Raw genomic sequence first — 25,803 nt, 5'->3', positions numbered from 1 at the left:
TGGAAACATTAAAGGCGAAAGTTCTAAAATAACGGTCGCCTTAAAAAAAACTCACTCTGGGGGGACAGTTAGAATATTTTAAACTCACGATCGAAAGGATTAAACATTATTACTCTTATTATTAACCAGTTTGATTGTATTTATGTAATACATTCAGAAATAATTCTCATTGAGAATTAACAGATGTTTAGATGTTAATGTTTTAATGAAAGTTTATTTTGAAGTCACCATGATGGTGAAAAGCATTTCCTTTAGTTGGGCTCTTGACTCTATTTATTAACATTAATTCATCTCTGGCTTCTCCAACTTTGTGTTTGTAGAACACATTTGTTTTGGCCAGATCTGAGCTGTGTTTCCCAAAAGTGCTGTGAGCCAAAGTTGATCAATTTAGGTTTACAATATTTTGGGAAGTACAGTCATAATGGTTGGTTTCTCATTGTGTAATGGTCAGATTTATTGGTGATATAGATTTTAAATTATTTCTCTATAAATCTGTTATTGCTTGAGATCCAGCAGAGCTTTTATAATCTGAAGGTTTTATTTTAAACACACAGACATCAAGAATCAGCATATGACCCACAACAATGGTGACAGTCAAAAAATGTGCTTCATGTTGCAGTGCATGATGGGAGCCACCAATCAAAAGTCATCCATGGCTCCCATCATGCATTCCTGCATGGATAAATTATGCAGCTGAATTGTCCTGTAATTTTCGTAGATTGTTCATGTTTGCTTTTATTTTTCTGTTGTTTTGTTGTGACAGTAGCTTGTTTTGTGATGTTCAGAGTTGATCTGTTTGTCAGTATTTTGTATTTATTTATCGTCACCGTTCTTGAGAATCATATGCTGATACTTGATGTCTGTGTGTGTTTAAACACTGAAGCTTCAATGCATAATGTATTATTCTTAAAAAAAAAAATAAATAAATAAATACTGCTGTTGGATCTCAAACTTAAAATCACAGGACTACAATCATTAAAGGTGCTAAAGAGGATCTTTTCGTCGACTGAGAAACCAAAGACTGTTACTGAGTTTTTGAAATGAGCGCATGCGTAAGAACAACCCCCCTCCTTCGAAGAAACGCCTCCCAAAACTCGTAAACACTCGTATTGGAACACGAGTGTTTACACGCTAACACGCTGTGTCGTGTTAGTGGATTCATTATGTCGGACTCACCGCAGGTAACTCATAATCTGCAGTTGTTACTCCTGTCTCCGGACAAAAACATCACAAGCGGCGCCTGTGGAGTGTGGAAAGTTACTGGAGCGCGCAGCCGTGCTCGTCTCTCACACGGAACGTCATGGCAGTGATTGACAAGCCAGAGGGCCAATCGTCGCGTAAAATCGCAAAAATGTATAAAACAAAACATCCTCTTTAGCACCTTTAATACTAAAGCTACACAATCAGAGATTTAGACTCTAAACTACATCAGGCCATTGCATGATGATAAAAAGCATCATCAAATTATATTGTGACCATAACAAATGTGCTTTACAAACACAAAGTTGGAGCAGCCAGAGAAAAATTAATAATAAAAGGTAAAGAGTCAGGAGCCCAACTAAAGCAAACGCTGACCTCTTTCATGGTGACTTGAAATGAAACATTCCATAAAACATTAACACCTTTTTTTTTCTCTCTTTTCTTCAATGATTCTGCTTATTAACATCAGGTGTCACGACTAATTGTCAATCATCACTCAATCATCAATCAATTATCTCTTTAACTTTAACTCTGCTTCAGTGTTACTTTTTAACACCCGGCAAGATGGACTCATATGGAATGTTTAAAAATGTGTTTAAAATGAAATGTTGTAAAATGTGAAAATGAAATGGATTTAATAAATTCTGATTTTAATTCAGCGTGTGTGTGTGTAAAATATATACATCTCATTATAGTCAACGATTGTACTCTGTCAAAGCCAATTTTGTACCCTTTTTGAAGGGTCAATTTTTGTACTGTTAAATAAAGGTACAAAATTGTCACCAAAGGTACAAAACTGGTCTCTTAAGGTACAAATCATAAGAGTACAAATTTTGTACCCTTGAGGGTACAGCCCCAGTGACAAGCCATTGTACCCCTAAAGGTACAATTTTGTACTTTATTTTCTGAGAGTGTACAAAATTGTCACCAAAGGTACAAAACTGGTCTCTTACGGTACAAATCACAAGGGTACAAATTTGTACCTTTGTACCATTGTACCCCTAAAGGTACAATTTTGTACTTTATTTTCTGAGAGTGTATTGACAGTTGCCAATAATAAAAAACAAAATTAAGATATAAATTGAGATGTAAACTAAAGTATTTTTTTTTTATGTTGTAGAATAATGGGAATTTTCAGTGCCCTGCAAATGCTTACCACCAGATGTGTTCAGTGTCTTGGTTTGCAGAAGAATATTTCCTATTCATTTCGATAGACATTTCAGAAACATGCAGTCTTAAAGGGATAGTACACCAAAAAAAAAAGTTGTTTCAACTCTGCATGAATTTTTTTATTTTGAAGAATATGGGTTACCAAACAGTTGATGGACCCCACTGACTTCCATAGTATGGAAAAAATACTATGGAAGTCAATGATGTCCTACTTGAAGGTGAGTAAATGATGACAGAATTTTCATTTTTAGGTGAACTATCCCTTTAAGCTTTGAACCAGCCCAATCTCTCCTAGATGAATAACAACATTGCAACATAGCAACAACAGACGAATGATTGCTAATGCCAGACGGTGTGGTTTGAGTTTCATGAAATGGCTTAACTCGGAGGATTTTCAGTGTCTAGAAGTTCAAAAACAAAAACCATTCAGCAGGATGAAAATACCTTGACAAGGTTTAGAGTAGAAGGCCTAGACTGAATTGTCCATATTCTTCTATTAGAGCCAAAGTCAAACCCAATGTCGATTCATGGCATTTTTACGAATCTGACACTATATATTGCAGCATGACTCAGTAATGAGTCACTACACTCATTTATTTTTACAGAGCTGCACATTAAACTGCCATTAAAGCGACTAGTGTGCCACACAACCACAGAATAAATGTCAGTATCACACAGAAAATGTAGATGGAGGTTTGCCTCATATGACACCCTAAAAGAGGCGTATATCAAATGCATCTACTTAGCATTAAAAACAGTCAGTGACCAATTTACACATCAATTGTAGACATTTCTCCCTTTATTGACGCTTAAAATGAGCAAGTTGGAATGGATAGGACGCTTGAAAAACATGGTGAAGAAAAGTCCTTTATATTCAAATTTCATTATCGGCTTTGTGATGCTGGGACTTGAGCAGCTTGTGGAGATAGACTTTGCATGCCCTTGTAACCCAAAGCTGAATCTGCTGTTCTCAATGGCGTATTTTGTAGTTCCCGCTCTCTTCTCCTTCGCACTTTTGTTTTATATTCAGAGCTCACAAATCAGCAATTATTCAAGCTGTTTGCACTGCGCTTTAGTTTGTCTTACTCCGGCCATTCTCTGGATCATGCTACTGTTCTTTGATGGACAATACTTTGCCTGTGCGAAGACTTCATGGGAAGGACTGACGGTTCACACAGATATAACTGCTTCAACAACGTGGTGTCAGCCTTTAATCGAACGTGACAACAGCACAGAAAAGCAAATGACATTTTTTAGCTATCGAAATAACTCTCAGGTGAGTATGATGATAAAATTAAGATGCTTTTACAATTGTGTTGTGTTTGATCAAGCTATAGTTTTCTATGAGTTGATTATTACCTGGTCCCAAGTTTTCATGTACTCTTTTAAACATGAATGTACTTCTTCAGCTAGTGGGACTGTGCCTATTGCTCCTGATCTCACTGCCTCTGATGTGGATGGGCATTAGGAGGTGGTACCACACACCAATAAGAACCAAAGAACTTGAAAATGAACAAATAGAAATGGAGGATTTGAGCCCATCAACTGCTCCGGACACTGTCTCTACAATTGGTGATCACAACAGAGATGAATTTTAACAGCTTTAAATAAAACAGCACTGGACAGAAATGACTTTATTTTTTATAGTTGGACATTTTTCATTTTCACAAACCTCATGTTTAAAATTCATAGGCTTTTCATTATTAAATATAATGGAATAAATACACTAGTAAAGTTTGTATTTTTTTAATGATATAATTTGGTGTTGTTGCAACAGAAAAAAACAACAACTTTGTGTTAAACACTTCTGAAGAAGTAAACCATATTTTGCCATTTTCTAAAGAAACTGTGTCATATTGCAGCTTTTACCTTGCAGCTGTCATGTAGAGTAACAAACCACTTCCTGTCATTTACAGCAAGGCCATGTTTAGTTTGTTTTTGAATTACTTTCATTTTGGATTACATACTCAGATATTAAATCATTAGATATTTAGATGTAATTTAGATGTTTCTAAGTGATATCCACTGAGAGACAATTTGATGTTGGGAAAAAATTAGGGCAATACTTGAACCTGTGACTTCTCGAACTTGAAGCAACACACATACCTCCAGACAAACACATCCAACACTATACTACAGTTTAAGTTTATTAATAAATAAATAACTTCTTTAAATATGTGATGTGTAGTAGCTGTAGTTAAGCACACAATGACGAAGGAGATAACACAAAAACTCTTTATCAACAATGCAAAATACTAAGGGGATCACAGGAACAACATATGAAAAATGCATAAATCATAAATGAGAACCGAAAAGGGACTGAACATAACAGAGAGTATAAATACAATGCGAACATAATGAAATACAGGTGCAAATCATAAGTAACCACAGCAACAAACAAGGACATAATCAGTAACCCAGGAAACCGAAACATAACTATTTTTGTGTTATGTTTATTTGATCATTTTAACAAGGCCTTTTATTTGCATACAAGCATATATACACTTAGCATATTACATATAATGTGCCATGTCACATTCAATTTGTAGTATTATGGCCTTTATTTACATATTTTAAGTGCCATCAAAGTTGACTACCCTGGTGAAAAATAAATATACTAAAATGTATTTGAAATACATTTATTTCATGCTAAGTATTCTACTAATACATTTACATATTTATGTAATTAAAAAACTTGCAACTGTACTTTTGGTATACTAAACTGGTATACTTAAAGTCTGCTGAATTGGAACAACTAATGTTGTACCTAATACGCTTTAATTGTGTGGAAGTAGTGCTGAGGTCCAATTTATGATATACATATCTGATTGTGCTAAAGTGGAACTATTGCAAGTATACTTTAGGTACACTTTAAATATTTTGCATTTAAAGACTGATATTATACAGTGATCATACATAGGCTCAATGTTAAGAAATGTGCATTGTGCACTTGTAGTAGTCAAAATAAAGTATAATTATAATAATTATTATTAGATTATAATAATTATAATTAATTATAATCAGTAAATCTCAAGCAATATGTTAGTAAATATCTTAATATACTGAACTATACTAAGTATGAAATAAATTTATTTTAAATATTACTTTTTTACTAGAGTAGTGCACAGTCTCTATCAGAGGATCACATCTCTCAATTGCAACCACAGAGCTGAGTCTTACTCCGAGACGCATGAAGATGTGAAAGGTGTGAATTTTACTTGCATAAGTGCACAAAAGAGCCAGCTATCACTTTCATTCTTAGACTGTACACCTCCCGAGCATAACAACGCAGACAATGAGCAAGGAATGGGTAGCACGCTTGAAAAACGAAGTGAGGGAGAGTCCTTTTTATTCAAATGCGATTATTGGCTTTTTAATGGTGGGACTTGAGAAACTCATGGAGATGGATTTTGCATGTCCTTGTGATCCAGCGATGAATCATGTGTTTTCTGCAATGTATTTTGTGATTCCTGCTCTGTTTTCAAGCGCACTCATGTTTTATATTCAAAGCCCACAATGCAAAACAAAGTGTCCGGTCTCTTTTTTGACCTGCATCATTCCAGCTGTTGTTTGGATCATGCTACTGTTGTTTGATGGGCAATACTATGCCTGTGCAAAAACCTCATGGGAAGGACTGACGATCCACACCGATATATCTGCTTCAACAACATGGTGTCAGCCTTTGATCAATCCTGACAACATCACTGAAAAGCAAATTACATTTTTTGGTTTTCGAAATACTTCTCAGGTGAGTAAATCGGGTGATTCAATTCTGTTTGATGTGGATGAAATCCATTAAATAAAATGTACCAAAGATTTTGTAATATGCTTCCAACTGGTATAACGCAAATTTTCACTTCAGATATTTGCACTGGTCATGCTGTTTCTGAGCTCTGTGTGTCTGTTTGCCTTTGGATGTAAGACGTGCTGGAACAAGCAGCAGGAAGAACAAACGGGAGATGATCAAGAAATGGGGGACCTTGCTCAACGTTCCGCACCCCCTCCTGAACAATCTTCATTAATTGAGGATAAAAGCAGAGGTGCATCTGAACGGTGATAAATAAAGATGCTTTTTTTCTTATTCAGATCTGGCCAAAAAATCATTTAACGTTCACAAAATTAAAAAAAAAAAAGGAAATAAAAAATGTTTTGCAGCACATCCTCATCCAACTGTTCTACAAAGTGCATTTGTTTCTCAGAAGTATTGACATCATGGTGAAAACCACATCCTGTCATTCAGTGCACTGCCATGTGTAACATGGCACAATATATGCTGCTTACATTCACTCATTGTTATCTTTCATGCTATTGGCCTGTGTACTGTTTTGTAAGTTTGTTAAATAAAATACACTTTGCAATTGATTTCTGTCATTTTTTTTTTTTTTGCTAAATTTTAAGGTGTGTGAGGATATAGGGTTAAACTTAAGCATTGAGTGTACATTGACCAACTGGTTTTGGTTGCAGTCGACCTTAAATGTTTCCTCAAGGCAGGAGGTAAATTTTCACAACACAGAAATAAAGATGTTTATTAACCCTTTAAACAGCACCCCCACTAGCCAAAAATGACATATTCCCAAAATGAAATGGCTGCGGCTTTTGAACCCTTCGGTGTACAGGCAAAATCCTGGTCTTTTTTGAAAGCAGATTTGAAAATTTCTTGACTCATAGTAGTACAGGAACAGTTTTAGAGAGGCTCAAATAGGCCGAAAAATTACTGTTATTTTTTGTACGATACTTTCAAGAAAAAGAAAATAAGACTAGGATTTGAGAGGTTTGAAACATATTTGAAATAAAGATACATGTTTTACTAAGTTCTGGTTTATGTTTGAGGATGATTCTGATGAAACTGTATTTTCAGCAAGCTTTTAGGTGTCTATCCAAAATGGACACTTGGAGACTCTAATAGGACATCTGATATAAAGGGAAAATACTGAGCACACCAAAATGCACATGAAAAACCAAAGAGCTTTGACACAATTCAAATGCTGCTTGATGTATACCATAGTACTGAATGAGTACCATCTGCATGGTATTTACGTACATGGTAGTCCAAAGTATTTGAAGAATATTATGGTATTAGAATGGTGGCCCAAGATATTCTATATACAGTATATACTATATTCTATTGCATCTGCTCCGGTTTATTTGTGATCACAGGCCTTCGCATTCTCACCATCCATTAGGGCTCCAAATGTGAACACACCAAAACTAAAATATGGGAACTGACTGAGTATAATGCAACTCCAAAAGCTCTTAATGCTGCCTATTTTCTGGGATTTATGATTATGAATAACAGGCAGATGATTCACTGCAGATACATCACTCATATTATGTGATCATATCCCGCTGTCTTCCGATGACGGAGATCCACCATAAACATCTGCATTCTGTCTCGTGCATAACTAAAAATAACAGTAGCATTTGTATGCGTTTCGAGGTATTTTTATAAGAATAAAGTGTTTACCTACATGAGAAATGCTAAACAAGTATAGTGTTTAACATTTTTAAACATATTAAACATATTTCTGCCTCCTTATTTCACCAAAATCCACTCTATAGATTGCAATCAGAAGGTATTACAAACACTCACTGTCCTTTAAATTGAGTTTGGAGTAAGCGTAAGCATTAATCTCATAAAAAGTTTTATTAACAAAGTTCGAGAAGAACATGTTCAAATGATCTACCCAATCAGCACTTGAGGAGGTCTATATATACATAAATGACTCACTTATGTTTTTCAAAATATGGCGGGAGTACTCCGGGTTTGGGCAAAATGGTACTCACTGCAGAGTCAAATGACGTCCAGCTCCTCCTCTCTGGGCATTACATACAGTATAGTTAAGCAATATCAGACAAAGAAATTATCAGACTGCTGAGGGTTGACCACTGAATTGTTTCTCATAAGTCTTAACAAAATGAACCACAACCTGCACTGGATGCATTTTTATTGTTATTTTATCGTGTTATATGAATGGCCCGCCTTACAAGTTTGATAAATAAATTGCACATTGTAATAAATGGTAACACTTTACAATATGGTTCATTAGTTAAACATTAGTAAATGTGTTAACTAACATAAACTAACCATGAGCAATATATTTGTTACTAATCTTCGTTAATGTTAGTTAATGAAAATACAGTTGTTCATGCTTTAAAATACAGCTTGTTTGTTCATGTTAGTTCACAGTGCATTAACTAATGTTAAAGGGGCCCTAGAATTAAATATTGAATTTATATTGGCATAGTTGAATAACAAGAGTTCAGTGCATGGAAATGACATACACTGAGTTTCCTCCTTTTTATATAAATCTCATTTGTTTTAAAGACCTCCGAAGAACAGGCGAATCTCAACATAACACCGACTGTTACGTAACAGCTGAATCATCAGACTAGGTAAGCAAGCAAGAACAATAGCGAAACATGGCAGATGGAGAAATAATAACTGACATGATCCATGATAACATGAGATTTTTTAGTGATATTGGTAAATTGTCTTTCTAAATGTTTCGTTAGCATGTTTCTAATGTACTGTTAAATGTGGTTAAAGTTAAAGTTATCGTTTCTTACTGTATTCACAGAGACAAGAGAGCCGTTGCTATTTTCATTTTTAAACATTTGCAGTTTGTATAATTCATAAACACAACTTAATTCTTTATAAATCTCTCAAACAGTGTGTAATGTTAGCTTTAGCCACGCAGCATAGCCTCAAACTCATTCAGAATCAAATGTAAACATCCAAATAAATACAATACTCGCATAATACGATGCATGCATGCAGCATGCATGACGGACATCTTGTAAAGATCCATTTTGAGGGTTATATTAGCTGTGTGAACTGTTTTTATGCTGTTCAAGGCAAGCGCAAGCTCCGGGGCGGGGGAGCGGGAGATTTAAAGGGGCCGCAACCTATATATCGGTGCATAGTTAATGATGCCCCAAAATAGGCAGTTAAAAAAAATTAATTAAAAAAAATCTATGGGGTATTTTGAGCTGAAACTTCACAGACACTTTCAGGGGACACCTTAGACGTATATTACATCTTTTAAAAAGAAGTTCTAGGGCACCTTTAACAAGATTTTAATAATGTATTAGTAAATGTTGAAATTAACATGAACAAAGATTAATAAATGCTGTATAAGTGCAGTTCATTATTAGTTCATGTTAACCAATGTAGTTAACTAATGTAAACTAACGAACCTTATTGTAAAGTGTTACCTAATAAATTTCAAATCACAATTTATTACTGTCATGTAATATTATATTTAAGCTATGTGAGGGTACAGTGTGATATTTAATCTTTGTATATGTGCTGTGTGTTATTTTGGATGCAGAAATACACACAAGAAGAGCTGAAGTTTCATATACAGTATTTATTCAAAACATTGGTCCGTTGATTTGTAGTGGAATATTTTTGAAACTTGAAACAATGTAGAGTTTCATGAAAAGTTACCAGATGTAAACATATACACTACATATATACAATATACAAGTAATTTTGAAATATGCTTACAATTGTCAATGCATGTAATTTGTCTCCATGTCCTGTTCATGTGAGTGCACGTGTGTAAATCACAATCCTGTCATCAACACTCCATATGTCCTGGGCATCAGTGTATGCTGAGGGCTGTCAGAAGGGCTATTTAGAGGACTGGAGTCCACTCCTCCAATTGTGGGCAGGTAGGCATGGTGCAGAATGGGTAACTGCAGAGAGAGCCTGCGCTGAATGCTGTGGAAGCAACACATACATTAAATAAAGCCATCTGGAATTTAAGGACATTCTTTTCAAAACAAATTTAAGGATATTGCAGGAACATTGCATTCAAATGCCAGTTTACTTAAAGGATTGATAGAGACATGAAACCCACTGTTCAGGGGAGTTGATGTCTTCCAGAAGATTCCTGCTGCATTTGGAGCTTCCAGGAAGAGTCAGACATTTCTCCTTGACTGAAAAGACGCAACATTAAGAGATTTACAAAAAAGGCAGACTTTTATAAAAAGAAAATCCGTCCCTTTACAGAGCTACCGGGTAAGAACTATCAGCTGAAGTTCAAAACAATGTGTTGAATGATGCTAAATCCCTACGAATTCACAAAATTGGAACAAAAATACAGTGAAATAGGTTAGTATGCTGATTATCAACCTCTGGATGGCAAAGTAAGTATTATACAAAACCAAACTTTTAATTTCAAGTTTAGGATCTAATGCTGATTTGTAGTTTTTGACAAATTTACATTTTTCTTTTCAAACTTAAGTACTAAAAAAAATGAGTTTGATAATACAGTGAACACAGATAGTGGAAGATAATCTGTGATTAAAATTTCTTTTCATGCAGGTTAATTAGTTAGATAATAGTTAATATAGCTTCTTAATAGTTCTCACAAAAAAGTGCCTGTAATACTTTTATAGTATAGGACACCAAAGTGTTCCAAACTTGTACGAATTTCATTCTTCTGCTGAACACACACAAAAAAAGATATTTTGAAGAATGTTGGTAACCAAACAGTTGATGGGCCCCATTGACTTCCATAGTATTTTTTCATACTATGAAAGTCAGTGGGGTTCTTTTGTGTTCAGCAGCAGAAGAAGAAAAAAAATCATACAGGTTTGGAACAAATTGAGGTTGAGTAAATGATGACAGAATTGTCATTTTTGGGTGAACTATCCCTTTAAACCATCAGTCCATAAAGACTGTGTTCGCTCAAGCATTCTTCTATACCTGTTTTGTGCACAAAACTTCTGATGATTACATTCTCCATAACGGAAGGACTCAGTTCATTTAGTTGCCTGGTCAAATCCTCCAGCTCAGAATCCAGCTGTAGGAAATCATAAGAAATTAAAACAATAACAACATGCAAATGATTCTAAAGGTACTTCATCAATCTCTCAACTATTGAACATTTCCTAACACTTCCTCTTGTGAACCTCCTGGGTTTGTCATCCCTTCTTGACTGTGTTCTTGCTTATGGAGAAAAATTGTAACAATGCACTATATGCAAGTTCTTGTAAGTTGCTGTGACCACTGGAGGTATAACTGTGAGCTCATAGATTCTTGCCTGGTTTGTCTAATTTGACCTTTTTTGGATACTTGTTCGAGTTGGTTTGGTTGGATTGACATTTAATACTCACTGATTTTGCCTTCTCTTCGTGGTTATAAAGTAAATGTACATGCAAAAGCTTCTCACTTCATTAATGTGCTGTTTGAGGTGTAGGTTTTCTGACAGTAGATTGTTGAGGCTTAGCGAGATGTTCTGTGTCATGTCAGTCACAAAGTCAGATGCTCCTGTGTCATCCTGCTCCATAATGTTCCTCTCATCATTGTCTTTTCCACTCTCCTTTTCTAATTCGATATTCCACTGCGTGAGGTGGAACCTCCTTGACAAGAATGCAGGATCAGGACCCATCCTTATGATGATAATCTGTATATGATATAGATATGGGTATCAACTATCAGCTGGAGTTCAAAACAATGGACAAATGACAATAGATCTAATAAAAATCATATATAGATGATTAAAAATGTCAGCTAATATGCATTTCATACCTTTGGAAGAAACACCATACACAGAGTGCTGCAGCAGCATGTGATGATCACAAGGGTCACAATGCAGAAATGTACATTTGGCTGATCCTGCCACAGCATTGATGCACATGTACCAATCAGAATCACTGGGACTGACACAAAGACACTGAATCGGATACCCCTGCTGTCATTTACGGCAGGGATGTTCATGTGTCGTGTGGTCCAGGCCAGGAAACAGGTACTCAGCTGGATAGGAGACAGGGACATGTGCAAATAAATTCAGTTCATTTGCCATCTGTTTCATTATTGATATCTAATGAATCACTGTATGACATGTTTTTAATCTAATCTCATACCAGGAGTATCCCCTTGTAAACATAGAATGCAGCCATCCAGAAACCCATGTATGTGTTTTCGCATCTCTCTGAAAAGGGCTGAATGAAAAAATCTTGGCCGTGAGGGTCAGCCTAAAAAAAAAAGAGAGAGAAAAAAGCATGATTAGCATGAACATTTAAAGGTTGAATTTAACTTCTTGTCAAAAAGAACATGGTAACAGATGCAGACTCTTCCACTTTTGTGTTTGGATTAAATGATAATAGATTTTCATTTTTTGGTGAACTCTTTGAGAAAGCTTGTATTGCTTTAAAGTGACAATGATATAAAAATTTACAATTTTAATTTATGGAATATTGCAATATTTATTATAAATGATTTATCTGTGCACATCATCATTTTTTAAAACTTTAATCAAAATAACTTCCCCATCCTCTTGCAACGACATCTCCTCTTTACTGACGTGTTTACTGGTGCGAGGGCGGGACAAACTGTCAATCACATGACATCAGAGCAATTGCAAACCACAATGATCCAATAAATTCCCGATGGATGAAATCAAGTCCTGTCCAACAGTTTTTTGTTGTTGTTGTTGTTTTCTCGAGAAGCCATTTCCCTCGGACTTTTGTCACACAATAGGGAAGAAAAGACATTTCCACCTTCCGTTGCTCACCTCTATATGATACTCCTTCACTGTTTTCCTCAAAGGATCCAAAATTTGTAGACAAATTAATAAACTCAGGTCAATCAACAAAAGCAACATAACCAGGAGAACCGGCCCATAGTCCTTTGTAGTCTGGGGTAACCAAAAAAAAAAAAAAAAGAAAGGAAAAAGTTATTAAAGACAGACAGGAAGAACACACTTAACAACCCTTAATAATTAAAATAAATTATTTTCAAACAATATATAGTCATTATTTTTATATAGTAAGCACAAACAATAAATCTGTTATACCTTTTTTTCCATGCTGTGGTTTTTGCAGAATGAATGCATTTTCCATGTTTTTGCAAACATGGCCCCAAAAGCTGCTGTACATCCAATAGATAGACACGATATTTGTACCTGTGAATAATGCCACAGATAATTATTATGTAGTATATTTTGTATTTAACCCACAGCAGATCTCAACATAAATATCACCTGGTTTATGTCTTCATAAAAAGTGCTAACCAAACAACAACTGTAACAATATTCTGGTGGAGTAAGGACTTACGGAGCAAGAAACTTCAAATACTTCATCAGAAACATAAGACCCATCCAGTCCCATGAAGAAGATAGAGGAATAAGACAACACAGAGCCAAGAATAATCAAAGAGTTCATAAAAGGTCTTGACATACTAATGGCCCTGTGAATGACAAAAGAATAGAATACAGACATATACTCATGGTTTCATTCACTGTTAAATGAATAAATACACATTCATGATCATTAACCAAACACACAACTTACCAATGATTGTGGTGTTTCACACTGAAGACTAGGAGACTGCAAGCTGTAAAAATTCCTAAGAAAGATAGAAACGCCACCATACCGTAGAGCAATATACTGATGCGTTTCCTCTGAGGGTAAACATGGGTTCGGTCCTTTGTGGGTTTATCCCCTGTAGAAGACAAATGCATGTGGTTTATTTCACAGCAGTTATTGACAATATAACTGAAATTTCATCAACAAACTTTTCAGCATTTGCTTTTTCAGAATCTTACTTTGAAATCTGATTGGACTGATGAACTCTAGTTCGTCTGTAATAGCACTATATTTTTCAATATTGACAACTTTTCCATCTATGGAGTAAAAAAAAAAAAAAAATCAGCTGTCAAAATAATAAAAAGACACTGTGAAAAAAAGCTTTGAAGCCTCAAATAAATTGCTCTGTACCTTGATACTGTGCAAACTTCACATTGGCCGCTCTTTCACCTTTTTGGAACATAACGTGACCCTGAATGAGTTTTAAATGTGTAAATTTAAATGTGTAATAAAAACAAAATTACAACAGAACCAGAAACTGGAATATGGATCAATGACATATTTTTTTGTCTGGATCTATTAAGTATTTAATAGAAACACATTAAAAATGCATTTCTATGAAAATGTCTCTTCTATGAAAAACATGTATTCAGTTTCTGTGTATTCTATGTATTCTCTCTCTCTCTCTCTCTCTCTCTATTATATATATATATATATATATATATATATATATATATATATATATATATATATATATATATATAAGTAAAGGGAAATTATTAGAGGTGATATAACTGTCTAGAAATATTAAAAAAAAGAAAAAAGTATTGATAAAATCATGAAATTCCTTTAAAATGTTGGCATAGCATTTATTACTTATGTAAAAAAAATCAGTAATTGATTTTGCTTTAAAATATTATTAATACTTTCATAAACTGACATGTATCATCTGACATCTTTATTTGTCACTGACCCATATTTAACATAAATATGTAACTTTTTAGTATGTTTTTGAAGTATTTAAAGTAATGACTAATTCAAATGTCTGATGTCGATAGACAGACAGACAGACAGACAGACAGACAGACAGACAGACAGACAGACAGATAGATAGATAGATAGATAGATAGATAGATAGATAGATAGATAGATAGATAGATAGATAGATAGATAGATAGATAGATAGATAGATAGATAGATAGATAGATAGATAGATAGATAGATAGATAGATAGATAAAATTTTGAAACTTTGTACACACTGTCACACCAAAGAAGTTGATCTTCTCCATGGCCTCCAGAATCATTTGTCCCACTTCTTGGTCAGTGACAGTAAAGTTGCGATGGATGCTGTATTTCTCTCTGTACCTCACAGTCTCCATGACTCTCATTAAAACTTTGGCAATTACCCATGTACCATCATAAGCAAAGCCATGAAACTTGTTTGCACCCAGACCCTTAAGCTGCCGTCTTTCATCATACTCCTTCTCATACTCCTGAGGTGTCTGAGTAGAATCAGTACAAACAAAACAATTCCTATAAAACTATGTAATATTGCTTACAACAACTGTTCATTGCCTCAAACAAAGATGTTAAATGAAAACATACCCTACCAGAGATCCCTCTGATGTGTCTGGAGCTAAGAGTCTCGATATCTGCACTGATGGATCCCTCTATGGCAGTCAGTATGTTTTCAGCTGTGCAGTTGGTAGTGTCAGTGTTAGTCCACCAGCTGGCTTGGCTCCAGTCCGGCAGAATCCACTGGTACTTTTGACCAAACATGCTGAGATTATAAACCTGCGACACAATGGTATGTTTATGCATAAATGTAATTCTGACTGGTCAATTGTGGAATTCAGCAGAGATTTCCTAATATTTGCCATCATTCATGGCAACACTGTATCTGCTCATGCAGGTAACCAACTGCTATATATATTTTATGCTGAGGCTTGTGTTAACACAGTCTTTATTTCAGGCATTGAACCAAAAACCTATTTTAAAAACCCCATGTACAGGATGATGGAAATCGGAAAAGCTAAAATGCTAACTCATTTTTGGATTTTGGCTTACAAAAATATTTCATCCCTGCAGCACTATATAATCAATTTCACAAAAGTTTCTTTAGTAGAAAACTATAATGAAGCTTTTTGTGCAATTGAAAGGTTCCACTGATGTTAAAAGTTCTTTATCGGACAATCAATGCCTATAAAGAACCCTTTTTTTCCAAGAATGTTTGGCTGGGATATACAGTACTTACACAGCAGAAGACTTTAGCAGCTAAGCTCGCATCAAAATGAGCAATCACTATTCTCACATCATTGTCCTGTAAAAAAAAAAAAAAAGCATGATAAATATCTACAGATAAATTATGGACTGTGATTTGGTGTAGTGATACACTCTAGTATAGATAAATCTTGAGAAAAAGTTCTTAGTTGATTTACAGAATGTGTGTGAGGAAACCAGACCCTCAAATACAAACCTTTAGTTTTTTCACACATTCGCAGGGGACTTCAGAGAAGCTCTCCGCCTCTGCTAAGTGGATGTTAGCCTGCTCCAAATGTCTGCTTAAGTCCCTCTGTACCTTTTTGAGAGAATGTGAGTTTTCAGTTCACATTATATTAAGCCGCATATACTTCATATTGTCCCGGATTAGTAGTAATAAGTAGTGATACCTCTATGAAAGTCTGCTCACGCTGGGTCAAGGTACCAACTCTACTCCATCCATACTGCCTGAGAAACCTCACCAGCGCCACATTAACTGCGCTGTCTGATGGCACAGTACGGAAGAAGTTTGGAAATCTTCTTTTGTTGGCCAGTGAAGGTGCCGTTATCGCAAATGACAGCTGGGAAACACAGAAATAGATGGCTAATTCATAGAAAACACCAACATCTATCGAGAACTTCCTTGAGTTTCCCATTACAAATGCCATGGAAGTGGCAATAATCAATCTGATTGAATACCTGCACAAGGTTCCAACCCTCCAGTGATTGGGCAAGAATGGATGTCACAGACGAACACACCCCTCCAAAGATCATGATGGGTTTGGGGCCATTGTACATGGTGTCAAAAAATGCTTTGAGTGCTTTACCGTTATCACACTACAAGCAGAAAGAGTGCAAGAGTAACAGGCAGGCAGTCAAGATGATAAGCAAAATATAGCGTAGGTTTATTTTTTTATTCAGCGTTAAATGCACTGATAATCATATCTGGTTTGTAACATAGTTGGTATCTACGATTTAACCAGCTAACACTATTGTACAACATGCAACTGCGAGCATCTGTCTATAAGGATCATGGCAGATTAGCAGATAGTGTGCGTGCTTTTCATTGTGCCTTATCTTAGCTAAGAGCAAAGACTAAATGATTAGCTAACAAATAGAAATAAAAAAGAAACTTTTAAGTTAAGTTAATTCAAGTAATGTCTTTAAGTGTTTTTAAGTTCATCTTTATCAAAAGCTTTAGCAACACTGGTAGGGCTGTTTGCAGGACAACAACAATAATTTATAGACAGACTCCCCACTGTAATAGTAGGAGAAATTAACAGTTTTTATATCTATTTTTATTTTTATATCTATTTTTAGCTGATACAGTAAAAAAAAAAAGTTTGCTATCTGAATGAAGTTGTTTGCCCAAGCATGAAAATTCTGTCATAATTTTCTCACCCTCATGTCATTCCAAATCTACAAGATTTCCGTGAAACACAAAAGATTTTGTGAATATTAGGTTTTTGTCCATGCAATGACAATCAGTGGGTTATTTTGGAACCCATGGATTTTAATTTTATAAACAACAACAAAAAAGACATTTTCCAAAATATTTCTGTTAGATATTTATAAATTTAAAAGATAAAGACTTTATAAACAGAGGAAGAAAGTATTTTTTGGTTTGGAACGACAAGAGGTTAAGTAAATAATGACATTATAGGTCATTATAGAGTTTTTGAGTCAACTATCATTTGGGAGCTCTTCAGTTGTTTGGGGAGCTTCTGTTGGCTTCACCATCAAAATCAAATTAGAAAAAGAAACGGGTCTGTTGTATTACCTCTGAGTCTGTGAGGTGAAATTGAAGCTCATAGTTTCCTAGAGGAGACGGCTGCTCGCTCAAATGATGCAATGCTAGTTCAACAGCAGGAAGCACCTCTGCCGTAATGTTGCCCCTCGCTGGATCTCCACTGACTGGCATAATCCATAAAACTGGTAGCTTATGTCGCACCAGGCAATAGCACAATGGCACCCGAGTCAGTTCCCAGAAAATGAGAACGTTCAAAAAGTTCCAAAAGTATTCCATTCTCCCAATGAAAATTCAGGCCTGTCCATGGAAAGTAAACATCAGCTTACGCTCTCCTGTGTGAGGCCCTGCTTCTTTAAGCATTTTCTAAATCCTCATCTGTCACCTGGGAGAACTCTAGCTCTCAACTATCCACAGGGATAAAGGGATAAAGACTGACTGTGGACATCTGCTGCTGTTCACTAAATCCTCAGGAAGAGATGGAAACGAAACGCCACACAAATCTCAGGACACACAGGTTTCTCCTAATGCCCACTACACAGGCTGTTTGGACTTTTTTTGTGTGAACAAGTTTAAAAAAAATAGCACTAAAGTGGTCTTTGAGTCTCTTAAAACATGCCAAATAGATACTTATTTTTATGGGTTCAAGCACGTAGTGCTGAAACCCTATTGTAATTGTAAGGATTTTTATTATTTTTCTTATACCTTAAAACTGATCAGGCAGCCCAAACCATAAGGCCGAGAGACTTGAAACTTTGCCAGATGGTAGAAGCAGAGATTGTATATTATAGGGAAATGAGAGCGTCTATATCTCTTACCATTGAAGAAAGCGTAACAGCTAACTCAATCACGTGCGGCACTTCTCAGCCTATCGTGTAATGGCAGTGACATCAGTCGCAACATTCTCTTAAAAAAATACATTTTTATCAAGCTAAAATCTACATATAGTTCCCAACGAAAGTATTGTTTAGTGTAAAACATGCTGAAGATTAGCAAACAGGCTGTTGATTATTTAAATGATTAGCTACTTCCTCACAAAAGCTGTTTATTAAGCATAGTGAAGCCTCACATCCATTGACATCCATTCAAAAAATGGCCTCTGGTCTCCTTCCTGCATACCGCCAGAGGCAGATCGTTAGCATTAGCCATTACACTTTTTTGGCTAAAGGTTGCAGGCTTGCCTTCCAGTGGCTTTGGTAGTAGCTACAGCGATAAAAAAAAGCAAAAATCGCTCATAATGCCTTCCTAGACTGTTTGTCGTAGAGTCAAGTGTCTTATATCATCTTTGGCTCAAGTATATCTCGTATATCTCCAATTTAATTTCGGCCTGGAAAAAATTTGCGCCATTTTGAATTTTGTCCAAAACCTATTTTTGCGAACTAGTCCTAGGTTTTTCTCCCGATCAGAACCAAACCAGTGCAGAAAGATTATCTGGAGTCTGAATATCAATAATTATCAAAAAAAAGTTTAAATTTTGATTCACGGTCGCTAAGGGGTGCCAAAACAGCTATAACTCATGAGCAAAATTAGATATTTTCACCAAACTCGGAACATGTGTCGTTGCTCAATCTTTGGTCACGATAAAAAATTGCATCGATTGGACACTAGATGGCACTATAACTTGAAAAAACATGAAAACAGCTGTAACTATGCAACCGCTAGCCCAATCAACTTGAAATTTGGCATGCAGTGTCTTAGTCCAAGGGGGCATGATAGTATATGAGGACATTGGAGTATCTCGAAAAACATGGCCGCCATCGGCCAATTAAATTTAAGCACCTATTAGTCAAGGTTAACAGAGGCCAATCACAACGAAATTTGGTGGGCATGTTCGAATCATGGCCCTATAGGTCTGTAAGAATTTTGAAAGAAATCGGCCATTAGTTGGCGCTTATGAGTTTTACGCCTCAGTAATCATGTGGTGTTTCACAGATCCACACAATATGCATATCATTTGATAGATCTCCTCATACTGAACAACTTTGACTCAAGAATCAATGCTGTCAATCAAATCATTCAACCATTATTTATTGCGAATATGTGAAAAACCTACTTTTGCAAACTGGTCCCTAGGTTTTTGTCCCATCGGAACCAAACCAGAGCAGGACAATTCTCTGGATTCTCAAAATAAATAATTATCAAAAAAAAAAAAAAAAAAACTTGAACTTTACCCTTTAGGTTGCTATAACAGGGTCATTAAAAAAATGGGTATGGTAAAATATACTCAAAAGCCTATAAATCCTAAACGAAAACTCAGAACTTCACAAAATTAACTGAGCACATGCAGCATATGACTCTAGAGAAGCTTGCCAACTTTTATGGAGATTGAACCAAATCGGTTCCTGCAACGTTGTGCTTATATCTTCAAAACCGTTAGTAGGAAACAAGCTTGTTAACTAAAAGTCACAAAATGTCAAAATTTTGATTGGAAGTGGCAAAAAAAATCCAATCAATGTCGCTCATGGGTCATTTTTTATGCTTTCATATATATAAGTGTCTATAACTTTAAAATAGAATGATATATTTTTACCAAATTTGACACACATATGTATGGACACACTTTGAGGACACCCAAAAAAGTGGTGGAGATTGTAACATAGGTGGTGCTATAACTGTCAGAAAAACTTTAAAAAACTGTAAATTGCCTGAAACTGTAATTTTGTGCCACAGTTCAATGTTTCAAGGTTTTGTCATTTAAAATCCCTTTTGAATTACATAAATCTTTACAATAACATTAATTCACATTCTGTCAAGGTTTACCACTTCATTTGTTCATTTGACGTATGTTTTTGGAATAATATTACAATTACATAATTTTTAAAGGGGAAACCTGGATTAAGCATTTTCTTACATATTATGATTTATATCTGCAAAAAAATTAATTAATTAATTAATAAAAATGTTAGTGTAAGCACCTTTAATTAATGGAGTTTACAGAGAAAATAAACAACACAAAACAGACACTTAAAATGAAAGTGAGCCAATAAGAGGTCCTCTGCTGCTACCTGCTGTTTAAAATAATAATTTTGTCATACTACTCACTAATAATTGTTCTATAATTCATATTTAGACTTAATAAAATACATTTATTTTAACATTTACTATCACTTTTTTGTCAAAATTCATCACTACATTTCCATTAAAGTATTAGTTTGTGCCACATTGAGTAAAATGAAACCTGAAAATTATGTTTTACTGAGATTTGCAGAAAAAATCTTTATCCATCCTCTATTACAAATACTGAGTGTGTGTGTAAGCACACTTAGTACAGTGGTGGTCAGAATTATTGGCACCCTTGGTAAATATGAAAATATGATTGTAAAAATAAATCTGCATTGTTTATTCTTTTGATCTTTAATTAATAAAATTAGCAAAAATCTAACCTTTCATTGAAGAAAAAGAATTGAAAGTGTATGGCCACAATTATTGACACCCTTTTATTCAATCCTTCTTGCAACCTCCTTTTCCCAAGATAACAGCCCTGAGTCTATAATGTCTGATGAGTTTGGAGAACACCTGACAAGAGATCAGAGACCATTCCTTCATACAGAATCTCTCCAGATCCTTCAGATTCCCAGCTCCATGTTGGTGCTTCTTCTCTTCAGTTCACTCCACTCATTTTCTTTAGGGTTCAGGTCAGGGGACTGGGATGGCCATGGCAGAAGCTTCATTTTGTGCTCAGAGACACATTTTTGTGTCGATTTTGATGTTTGTTTTGGATCATTGTCCTGATAGAAGATCCAACCATGGCCCATTATTGGATTTCCAGCAGAAGCGGTCAGATTTTGATTTATCTGTTTGTATTTGATAGAATCCATGATACCATGTATCTGAACAAGATGTCCAGGAAGAGAGCCTTTGGAGAGCTTTTGTCCACTCAAACTTTCCTCACTTCATATTAGGCAGATTTGTAACAGGCATTTGTGACATATTTAGTTGATTTGAACTTCAATGCTTTAACTATTTTCTTACAGCCACTTTCTATTTTGTGAAGCTCAACAATCATATTTACCAAGGGTGCCAATAATTATGAAAACCACTGTATGAATCAAGTATTATTGTTTAAGCCTCTGTGTTTATTTTAGCATATATCATAGCGGTTTAAGTGGTTACATGCTTGCTAAATAAAACTTAATTCCTTTTTACACATATGTGCTTAAAGGCCTTAAAACCCTGATAAATGTTGCTTGCAACTTTAGTTTATTATTAACATTCTAAACAAAGATAATTATTTCAGAATTCAGAAAAGACACTATACATACATGTAACATTAATTTGTCACACATCTGTGAGTATAAAATAAGTTTCATTTTTTTATTGCTTGTTTCATTTCACAATGATGTATAACTATACTGAATAATGACTGATAGAGAGCTCATGTCATGTCAATTGTTTGCCATTGTTTCTCTGATCCAGTCCGGGTAGTTCTATACTTCTGTGTAGTAACTTTTAGAATATTTATTACCACATCCAGGAGGACCCCATGACACAATCCCCCTCACCTCATAGGGCTGCTCTTCAGTTCCATAACCCAACATGGGAAAGAACAGAGGACCTCCAGCATCACCTGCACAACTCTCTACACTTTTAACATCATCTCCAGCACAGAGGCAGGCAGATCCCCTGAATCACACTTGTCAAGAGGATATTCCTGAACATGGCCGTAACGTAAAATTTAACTTCTTAAGCCTCGCTCTAACCTTCCAAAACCTGATATTGTACCCATTGTGCCCTCCATTACAGGTTCATTGTTTGGCAGACACACTGGCCTAATGTTTGGACCGAGTGGAACCCTGGCAGACATTTTGATCAGAGAAATGTCATTATTATAGCCGTTTCCTTTTTTACCTTCACCAACTCTAGTATAATTTGGGTGAATAATGATCTTCTCTTTCTCCATAATGACTGCGTTTTTGTCCTCACCATCAATTATTCCCCCTAGCCAATTCATGGTGGTTTCTTCAAATCCATCTACTAAATGAGCAGCTGTTAGAGCCCAGTAATCACTGATCAGAGATGCACCACCTATGGGAAATGATTTAAGTAAGAGCTGCCAGGGAATCTGCCCAGGTCTGGCTGGCACCCCACCAAAGACTCTGCCACCAAAAGAGACCTCTGTATTCATTCCACACACTATATAATTTTTTTTAAAATAAAAATGCCTCCATTTAGCAGGGGCTTTGGATCTCCACAACCAGTAAATGCTAAGAAAAAAGCAGTAGAGATTAAAAAGGAAGCAAGATAATAAACTGAATGTTAGAAACTGAGAACGTTCTGTAATGTCTGTTATCACTCCGCATGTCTGTGTTTTCCATTCCAGATGTCACATTGTCAGTCTGTGCATTAATGACTCTGCAAGTTACATTGTTGCACCAGTAGGTAGTGTTAAAGGGTTAGTTCACCCTCATGTCGTAAGACCTTCATTCATCTTCAGAATACAAATTATGATCCAATCATGAAACAATACTGCATATTGTACATAAATGTTAACCACCTTTCACATGATTTTTCATGCATAGATGTCCCCCAATTAATACAAATTCATAATGATTAGTACCCACGAATAATAATACTAATGGAAATTAAAAAAAAAAAAAAAAAAAAAAACTTAACTTTGAAGCACTTAACAGGCAAATTCTCATGTCCCCAGTAATGTTTTCTCAACTTCACTTTGAATTAAAGGTTACATATATATTTCTAAATTAGCAATTTTGAGTATTAGTAGCTATATTCATCAACTTATTCTCTTTGACTTAAACTAAATTTTACACATTAAAAAAAAAAGTATCACAAATTGTATTTTATGTCCCTCAAACTCCAGTCTACCCTGTTAAATGGTCATTTGCCCTTTAAAATCTTAACCTATGCCCTAAATCACATGACTTGCTAAAAGAGCTATAAGATCCTAGTTTCAGTACGTAATTGCATTTAATATAAATAAGAAAGAGTTTTTGACATGTTTATTATATACAGTCATGTGAAAAAGAAAGTACACACTTTTGAATTCTGGTTTCATCAGAATCATCTGGTCTTTGGGCCAGTTGCATCAACTTAGCCACTATGTTAATTAAGACTGTGTCTTAACTGCTTGTTAGTCAAACTAGTTCTTAACAAAAGTTGACTTTTCCAGTTCAAATTAGACTGGTTTACCTTTTTGTGTAACTGACTTTAAAAAGTTAGGACCAGTCTTGAAGAAAAAAAAAATAAAAATCAGTTTATGCAACCGGCCACTTGTCTTTAGAGAGTCTTAAAATGAGGGAAATACAACTTCAAATGAACCAAAACCACATGACATAAATACAGCCAAAACGGAGAAGCCTAAACCTTTAGCAGCAATAACTTGCAGAAATCATTTTCTATATGACTTTATCATTCTCTCACATCGTTGTGGAGGAATTTATATAAAGAATAGTGGCCCACTATTCTTTACAACGTCGCTCCAGTTCATTAAGGTTTCCGGGCATTTTTTATGCATTGCTCTCTTAAGGTCCTGCCAGTTGATTTACAGAATGTATGTGAGGAAACTAGACCCTCAAATACACACCTTTTGTTTTTTCGCACAATTACAGGGGACTTCAGAGAAGCTCTCCGCCTCTGCTAACTGGATGTTGTCTGCTAAAGTCCCTCTGTACCTTTTTTGAGAGAATGTGAGTTCAGTTCATATTATATTAAGCCCCATATATTTTATATTGTCCCGGATTAGTAAGTAGAAATACCTCTATGAACGTCTGCTCACGCTGGGTCAAGGTACCTACTCCATCCATACTGCCTGAGAAACCTCACCAGCACCACATTAAAGGGATTGTTCATATTTTATGTTTATCTGCTTACCCCCAGGGTATCCAAGATGTAGGTGACTTTGTTTCTTCAGTAGAACACAAATGATGATTTTTAACTCCAACCGTTGCCATCTGTCAGTCATATAATGCATAGCAATGGGAACTTCATCTATAAGAGTAAAAAAAACAAACAAAAAAAACATGCACAGACAAATCCAAATTAAACCCTGCAGCTCGTGATAACACATTGATGTCCTAAGACACAAAACGATTGGTTTGTGCGAAAAACCGTACAGTATTTATATAATTTTTTACCTCTAATACACCACTATGACCAACTGCCTTGAGCATCTGGTGTGTGAGGTCTGAATGCACTCTGACAACGGAAGTGATCTCTCGCACACATTGACGTTAAACACAGACATTTTCCAAAATATTTCTGTTATATATTTATACATTTAAAAGAAAGACTTTATATACAGAAGAAGAAAGAGAAAGAAAGAAAGTCTTCAGTTGTTTGGGGAGCTTCTGTTGGCTTCACCATCAAAATCAAATGAGAAAAAGAAGCGGGTCTGTTGTATTACCTCTGAGTCTGTGAGGTGAAATTGAAGCTCATAGTTTCCTAGAGGAGACGGCTGCTCGCTCAAATGATGCAATGCTAGTTCAACAGCAGGAAGCACCTCTTCTGTAATGTTGCCCCTCGCTGGATCTCCACTGACTGGCATAATCCATAAATCCGGTAGCTTATGTCGCACCAGGCAATAGCACAATGGCACCTGAGTCAGTTCCCAGAAAATTAGAACATTCAAAAAGTTCCAAAAGTATTCCATTCTCCCAATGAAAATTCAGGCCTGTCCATGGAAAGTAAACATCAGCTTACGCTCTCCTGTGTGAGGCCCTGCTTCTTTAAGCAAGGATATTTAAGTAGCTTTTATAAACGTACACTAGAAAAAAACATTACTGGCGTGCATCTTGAGACAAAACAATTTCACTGACATATTTTAAGATAAGTCAGTGCAAGTTGCTTTCAGTTAAAACAGCTCAAAAAAGCATTTTAATCTAGGACTAGCTTAAGCCTTGTCTGTGAAACTGGGGGAATGAGTGTAATTAATGGGCCACAGGTGATACAAATGAACTAATGATGAAGAGCAGGAAACAGACAGGAACACGTGACAATGGAAAACAGAAAGTCCTTGAAAACTGGAACTAACAGACTGACATTATTGAAGAAGATTCAGAAGAATTCCAGGGACATAGGGAATTTATCTCACCACACTCACTGAAAAAGTCCATCCGGTGCTCGCTCTCAGTGGCGAGCTGTCTCAGTG

The 25,803-nt window shown here is 35.6% G+C and overlaps 1 protein-coding gene and 1 pseudogene across 1 annotated transcript; both read right to left on the bottom strand.

Annotated features, from left to right (window-relative positions):
• Positions 1-9,939: 9,939 nt before the first annotated feature.
• Positions 9,940-17,975, bottom strand: LOC137026943 (gamma-aminobutyric acid type B receptor subunit 2). Its single transcript, XM_067394609.1, has 19 exons — positions 17,730-17,975; positions 16,649-16,786; positions 16,360-16,530; positions 16,167-16,268; positions 15,945-16,010; positions 15,296-15,484; positions 14,950-15,192; positions 14,101-14,161; positions 13,929-14,006; positions 13,675-13,825; positions 13,438-13,570; positions 13,179-13,286; positions 12,897-13,019; positions 12,247-12,357; positions 11,912-12,136; positions 11,553-11,786; positions 11,087-11,183; positions 10,236-10,314; positions 9,940-10,096 (listed from the first exon to the last, which is right to left on the bottom strand). Exons 1-19 carry the CDS (start codon positions 17,973-17,975, stop codon positions 9,940-9,942), a joined length of 2,712 nt encoding a protein of 903 aa, XP_067250710.1.
• Positions 17,976-22,081: 4,106 nt separating this feature from the next.
• LOC137029343 (mannan-binding lectin serine protease 2-like) lies at positions 22,082-22,821 on the bottom strand (annotated as a pseudogene).
• Positions 22,822-25,803: the final 2,982 nt, after the last annotated feature.

This window comes from Chanodichthys erythropterus, chromosome 2 (genome assembly GCF_024489055.1).
Source record: "Chanodichthys erythropterus isolate Z2021 chromosome 2, ASM2448905v1, whole genome shotgun sequence".
NCBI classification, from domain to species: domain Eukaryota; kingdom Metazoa; phylum Chordata; class Actinopteri; order Cypriniformes; family Xenocyprididae; genus Chanodichthys; species Chanodichthys erythropterus.
The sequence above is the reverse complement of the archived record's forward strand: the minus strand, read 5'-3'. Positions and strand labels throughout refer to the sequence as shown.

What these genes read in the sequence shown, in the direction of transcription:
- LOC137026943 (XM_067394609.1), bottom strand. Translation starts at nt 17,975, where the DNA reads ATGGAATACTTTTGGAACTTTTTGAACGTTCTCATTTTCTGGGAACTG. An exon ending in TTTACAAGGGGATACTCCTG is followed by an intron (nt 12,137 to 12,246) that starts GTATGAGATTAG and finishes TCTCCTATCCAG; the next exon opens with CTGAGTACCTGTTTCCTGGC. An exon ending in GACATCAACTCCCCTGAACA is followed by an intron (nt 10,097 to 10,235) that starts GTGGGTTTCATG and finishes TTGCTTCCACAG; the next exon opens with CATTCAGCGCAGGCTCTCTC.